This window comes from Oncorhynchus masou, chromosome 15 (assembly GCF_036934945.1).
Source record: "Oncorhynchus masou masou isolate Uvic2021 chromosome 15, UVic_Omas_1.1, whole genome shotgun sequence".
In the NCBI taxonomy this organism is placed as follows: Eukaryota; Metazoa; Chordata; class Actinopteri; order Salmoniformes; family Salmonidae; genus Oncorhynchus; species Oncorhynchus masou.
In genome coordinates this window covers 14,281,205-14,288,230 of record NC_088226.1, presented here as the reverse complement: position 1 = coordinate 14,288,230, position 7,026 = coordinate 14,281,205, and the positions used below count along the sequence as shown (strand labels likewise).

At 45.2% G+C, this 7,026-nt stretch overlaps 1 protein-coding gene across 1 annotated transcript in view; it reads right to left on the bottom strand.

Annotated features, from left to right (window-relative positions):
• LOC135555700 (contactin-associated protein 1-like) overlaps window positions 1-6,714 on the bottom strand; it is a 29,036-nt gene extending 22,322 nt beyond the window's left edge. Inside the window, exon 1 of the mRNA XM_064988374.1 lies at window positions 6,513-6,714. Within this exon, the coding sequence (XP_064844446.1) occupies window positions 6,513-6,573 (61 nt within the window). The 5' untranslated portion in view covers window positions 6,574-6,714. The remainder of the gene's footprint in view (window positions 1-6,512) is intronic.
• Between the last annotated feature and the right edge of the window lie 312 nt (window positions 6,715-7,026).

Below are 7,026 nucleotides of genomic sequence, written 5' to 3'. Positions count from 1 at the left end.
CCAGAAGGCGAGGTCAGTACAGGTGCATCAAAGCTGGGACCGAGAGACTGAAAAACAGCTTCTATCTCAAGGCCATCAGACTGTTAAACAGCCACCACTAACATTGAGTGGCTGCTGCCAACACACTGACACTGACTCAACTCCAGCCACTTTAATAATGGGAATTGATGGGAAATTATGTAAATATATCACTAGCCACTTTAAACAATGCTACCTTATATAATGTTACTTACCCTACATTATTCATCTCATATGCATACGTATATACTGTACTCTATATCATCGACTGCATCCTTATGTAATACATGTATCACTAGCCACTATAAACTATGCCACTTTGTTTACATACTCATCTCATATGTATATACTGTACTAGATACCATCTACTGTATCTTGCCTATGCTGCTCTGTACCATCACTCATTCATATATCCTTATGTACATATTCTTTATCCCCTTACACTGTGTATAAGACAGTAGATTAGGAATTGTTAGTTAGATTACTTGTTGGTTATTACTGCATTGTCGGAAGTAGAAGCACAAGCATTTCGCTACACTCGCATTAACATCTGCTAACCATGTGTATGTGACAAATAAAATTTGATTTGATTTGATAGAAAGAGAAACCCAAATCTCACAGTACAAAACTTGGGGATGCTAAACAATACTCCCCCCCCCACCCTCATGTCTTGGGGTAATCCTCTCTGTTACACGTTGTAGCTTCTATTAATACAGCCGTCTCTGAGGTCAAACCGATCAGGGAGGGAGGGAGACAGGGAGCGACAGAGAGAGGTCGAAACCAAACCAAGGGAGACGTTTGCAGAATTAGTATTCAGCCTGCAGAGGGAGGGGGAGGGAGGGAGGGAGGGAGGAGGGAGGGAGGGAGGGAGGGAGGGAGATTGTAGACTCATCTTTTAGAACACCTCTTAAAGAGGGAAAATAAATGGAGACAGAAGCTCAAACAGGAACAACTATCAGGCGATAACCTCTGCTGATGAATTGAACCTTATCTCTACTCTCCATACTACCCCACAGTATAGACAGCATCATTGAACTGGCCAGGAAGTTACAACAGTCAGTAGTACACTTTGCCACTCACTCTGAGCCTAAACGCCTTCTATTTCATTTCCCACCATCAAAACAGCTCAATCTGTTTCATTTATCCTTAATTTTACCAGGTAAGTTGACTGAGAACACATTCTCATTTGCAGCAACGACCTGGGGAATAGTTACAGGGGAGAGGAGGGGGATTGAAGAGCCAATTATAAACTGGGGATTATTAGGTGACCGTGATGGTTTGATGGCCAGATTAGGAATTTAGCCAGGACACCGGGGTTAACACCCCTACTCTTACGATAAGTGCCATGGGATCTTTAATGACCGCAGAGAGTCAGGACATCCATTTAATGTCCCATCCGAAAGACAGCACCCTACACAGGGCAATGTCCCCAATCACTGCCCTCGGGAATTGGGATATTTTTTAGACCAGAGGAAAGAGTGCCTCCTACTGGCCCTCCAACACCACTTCCAGCAGCATCTGGTCTCCCATCCAGGGACTGACCAACACTGCATAGCTTCAGAAGCAAGCCAGCAGTGGTATGTAGGGTGGTATGCTGCTGTCACGTGACCTTGAATGCTGTCCTCCAAGGACAAGTCCATTCAGGTGGAAAGAAATCAGCTGAGCCAGAGACATGTGCTGCCTTTGACCTTGAGTGTTATCGAATACTGTCTCTGTCTGGGTATCTGAGTCTCGACTGGATGACCTTTCTGGCCATGTCCCCTGATCCTCTCCTGCAGACATTACAGAATGAGAACTCACTGTTAATGAGGTATGTCAAGAAGTACAATACTCTGCTGCCTATAGTTTGTTAGTCAAGTCAATAATTATTCAGCTAACCCCAACAACAAAGCCTATAACTAACCCTACACTAATAGAAGTTAAAGTTTCTTCCAGTTTAAGGAACATAGATTTTTGTTAATTTCTGTGGTGAGCAGTGTAGAGGGTTGTAGAGGGTGGAGAAGAACTACAGGTAGTCAAGGCATAGAGAAAGCAGAGAGCCAATAGGACTGCTGTAGGTTAACCCAGGCCTTGCCACTCAACGCCCACCTCCTACTGACAGGATGCTCTTATCTCTTCCTCTCCCCCCTCCATCTGACTCCAAACCTCCCTCCACCCTCTTCTCTCTCCTCACATCACCTATCCCTCCATCTCACTCAGCATGCCTCTTCTCTCTCTCTCTCTCTCTCTCTCTCTCTCTCTCTCTCTCTCTCTCTCTCTCTCTCTCTCTCTCTCTGTGTGTCTCTCTCCTCACCATCACCTATCCCTCCATCTCTCAGCTGCCTCTCTCTCTCTCTCTCTCTCTCTCTCTCTCTCTCTCTCTCTCTCTCTCTCTCTCTCTCTCTCTCTCTCTCTCTCTCTCTCTCTCTCTCTCTCTCTCTCTCTCTGTGTCTCTCTCCTGAGCCATAATCATGAAGGAGCGCCTTACCTAACACCTTCCCTCTCTCTTCCTCTCATTTGATCTCAAATACCTCTCGAGTGGGTGTCGCTGTGTCGCAGTTACTAAAAGATGTACCCAGAGCTTATCCAGAACATTCCACCCCTCGCTCTCTCTTCCTCTTCTTCTCTCTCCCTCACTTTCTTTCTCTCTCTCTCTCTTTCTCCTCTATATATCTCCCTCTCCATCTCTTTCACTCTCACCCCCTCTCTCGATCATGCTACTTCTCTCTCTCACCCGCTCTCTCCCTCTCTCCTACCCCTCTCCCTCTAACTCTCTATCTATCTCACCTTCTCGCTCTCTCTCTCTCCTCCCTCTCTCGCTCTCATAAATTGTATTTAAGGGATTTATTGGCATGGGAAACATACGTTAAAATTGCCAAAGCAAATGAAGTAGATAATAAACAAAAGTGAAATAAACAATACAAATTAACAGTAAACATTATACTCACAAAAGTTCCAAAAGAATAAAGGCATTTCAAATGTCATACTATGTGCAAATAGTTCAAGTACAAAAGGGAAAACAAATAAACGTAAAAATGGGTTGTATTTGTTCTTCATTGGTTGCCCCTTTCTTGTGGCAACAGGTCACAAATCTTTCTGCTGTGATGGCACACTGTGGTATTTCACCCAATAGATGTAGGAGTTTATCAAAATTGGGTTTGTTTTTTTCGAATTCTTTGAGGGTCTGTGTAATCTGAGGGAAATACGTGTCACTTATATGGTCATACGTTTGGCAGGTTAGGAAGTGCATCTCAGTTTCCACCTAATTTTGTGGTCAGTGTGTACAAAGCCTGTCTTTTCTTGAAATCCAAGTCTGTCTACAGCTGCCTTTCTCAATAGCAAGGCTATGCTCACTGAGTCTGTACATAGTCTCTCTCTCATTCTCTCTCTCTCTCTCTCTCCCTCTCTCTCTCTCTCTCTCTCTCTCTCTCTCTCTCTCTCTCTCTCTCTCTCCTCTCTCTCTCTCTACACCACCACCAGGGGTTCTCTCCATCCATCTATCATTAAGGGAATGGCTTGGCTCAGTCGGCTATAAGTGTGAAGAGCTGCTGCCGGCGTATCAGAGATGCTGACGCATCAGTCTCGTGTTACTGTAGGGTGGAGAGGCTGCAAGGGTCTGGGGCTGTCTGGGCTGACGCATCACAATTGCTGTGCATATTGAAACAGCCTCCTCCGGACACATCATGCAGTGGCCCATGATAAATGATGTACAGTGTGATGAATATCTCTGCTTTTTCATGTATGGTTAGGAGCCAAGAATCCTAATGTTAAATGCCATAATGTTTTTGTATTTGGGTTGTGTGGCACACAGAGTGGCAGGCAGGCTGGTGCGTGTTAGAGTGCAGACTGAATTATTCATAGCCAAAGTCAGGCCTCACAGTGGGGAGTGTCTGCCTGGCGACACGGAGGACTGAGGGAAAGTTAAAAAATATATATATTTTAAAAAGAGCTAAATATGAAAGACATCAAAGCCCCAAAACATCTCATATACAGGACCATCATCCCACAGCATCCTGTATCTGTCTAAGAATAGAACAGTTTCCACACTGGTGAACCTCTATCCTCCATATCAATTCCCCTCACTCACACTCACACACACACGCATCCACACACACCACAACACACAACTAGTCTCTGTGAGGACTGGAGATGCATGGGCAGCACACCAAGACAGAACAACACACATCAGTGCCCACACACCCAAACAGATATATACACATTTTCACAGTAATAAACACATACATGCACAAACACCACAGGAGGCTGCTGAGGGGAGGACGGCTCATAATAATGTCTGGAACGGCGCAAATGGAATGGAGTCAAACACATGGAAACCATGTGGTATTTCATACCATTCCACTGATTCCGCTCCAGTCATTACCACAAAACTGTCCTCGCCAATTAAGGTGCCACCAACCTCCTGTGACACACACACACACACACACACACACAGCAGGGCAGCTGCACAGACAGTAATATAGTAGGAGTGCTCCTGCAATGCTGTGTGTTAGCCCCACCCCAGATGAGCATGTCCCAGGAATGGAGTCCCGTTCTAATCTGTAGAGTATATTCCTGGTTGCCTGCCTGCCTGCCTGACACAGCCTGAGTCGTGGGCACTGCATCATATGCCTGCCAGCACCCAGATACACAGGCCGGCAGGCCAAACTACAGGGGGTAAATCACCACAACACCATCCCAGTAAACCAGTCAGGTTCCAAACACCGTAGTGCGATACTACACCCCTAATAGCCAGTACTTACAACCAACTTCCCTCAATTACTGAAGGCATACAGTAGCAACACAATAGACCACTGAACAAAATGCCAAATACTATACTGGTATAAACACATCTAGAAAAACTGACCAGTGTGGTTACCCTAACACACACATGGATTCCGTAACACCAACTAGTTACCCAAAATGGGAACCATGTGAGACCACAACAAAAAATAGACGTCGCACCACATGACCATAACAAGTGTTCACAACGTATTTACACAACCAAATGTACCATACATGGACATACAGTCCAACTCACCACAATATCACACCCAAATGTACCATACATGGACATACAGTCCAACTCACCACAATATCACACCCAAATGTACCATACATGGACATACAGTCCAACTCACCAAAATATCACACCCAAATGCCCAAGATATTTAACTCCCACCTTAACAATCACTTTATCTGATAGTCCAGCAGCGCAGGATAGCCTGCCTGTGTGATCCTCTTACAGTAGTCTAACACCGGCACAGCACCAAGAGGGCACTGGGGCACTAAGTATTCACTAGTAATCCCTAATATAGCCTAGAGAGAGCAAAACAAATTACCTGCCCTGTTTACTGTACTATATGCAGTGATATGAAGTGAAGTAACAATGTTTTTCAGAAATTTAGACCTTTACGTGGTACATTCATATATCATGGTGTCAGGTGGTCCTAGCCCACCACCAACCCCCCTCTCCCTCCACCCTACCTCCCTTTCCCTCCCCCTCCACCCCACCCTCTCTCCCTCCACCCTACCTCCCTTTCCCTCCCCCTCCCCCTCCACCTCACTCTATCTATTAGAAAACTGCTTGGTGAATCACACTGCTGCAGCCTTTAATTCACATCTTCTGAGGTAATTGTTTCGACAGTGATTTATGGAAAGAAACGCCACCAAGTTTTTCTCCACATGCATCTCAAATCCATGTCCCTACGGCCTTGTATGTTATAATACCCTGCTGTACAACCACATCAGAAGCGACTATTAAAAACGATATACATCATTGGAATCACGGAATTCCTGTTTGGAATTTTTGCCGCGTGATGCGTGTTCCTAGATGAAGGGGACGTTTTTGCTCACGTACAGGTGATGAGCACACACTCTGCGAAAGTACTGCAGTGGGGTGGTCCCGCACGCAGCAGGCAGGTTAGGACACGGCTCAAATTATTCCATCATACCACAGCATCCTGTAGCTTTTACAGGTAATAAACCACATTTTCAGTGCCATCATTATCATACAGTTTGGGATATTCTCTGGCATGACCGTTACAGAGTGCTGGAGAGGTGGGCGGGAAATGAACCATGCGATGCAGAAACTTGCACGCTGGCGCGAGACAGCACTGCAATGCAGAAAGCCCAGTACGAGACTGTAACCGCCGCGCGCCCTCAGCCCGCAGGAAACATGCCACTTGACTTTCCTCAGAATTCAAAGCAAAAGATATAGAGATTATGCAACTGCGTAAAACATAACAGCCATCGTTAACCCTTATACAATGTTTTGATGATTATTGGTCATTTTAAATCAGATGTTCTGCCCTTCAAAGACTAGATGCACCTATTGCCCAGAGGTTTTTGCCGCTTCTTTCTTGATTCACATTTTTACAATGAATCCCTTTTTTTGTCAATATTGTTATCAATATGCTGCATATACAGGCTTAGGCTATTTCATTAATATGATAGCAATAGGCGAACAAAGGACAAGACACTGACATAAATGACCGTTACTGTTTCACAAGACTTACGTGATGAGCATTCTTGAACACCCCAAAATAAAAGGATTATGCTCAATATTTTGCAAATCATCCTTTACAGAGGACACGCGTTTCCGCACATGCTATGTTAATTAGATCGTAGATTGTGTTCTCCTATCCACAGGGCACGGTAGCATCCTTTCACCCCCCTTTTCCCAACTTTAAATAGCGCAGTTTCAACTCCTCTTCCCGGGATCTCGGGTAGCCTCTGCCGGGGCGGGGACGCGCATCAGTTACTGGTGCTGATGCTGCGCTTCACCGAGAGCGCGCACTGCTAGGCTATATTTTATGTAAATTGTTTATAATTAAGGTCACATATAGGGGACACATTTCCAAGTGATCATTGTGATCACTTTGTGGATGTGAAATACTAGCAACGCGTGTGCTTTGACACTGTGACTTCAGTGGATCCACCAGAACTCCGCGTAGTTTTGGTCCAGAAGAAGGAAGGTAGGAAGGAAGGGGTGGGAGAGAAAAAACACGTTTTGGTCCAGCAAGCTACTTC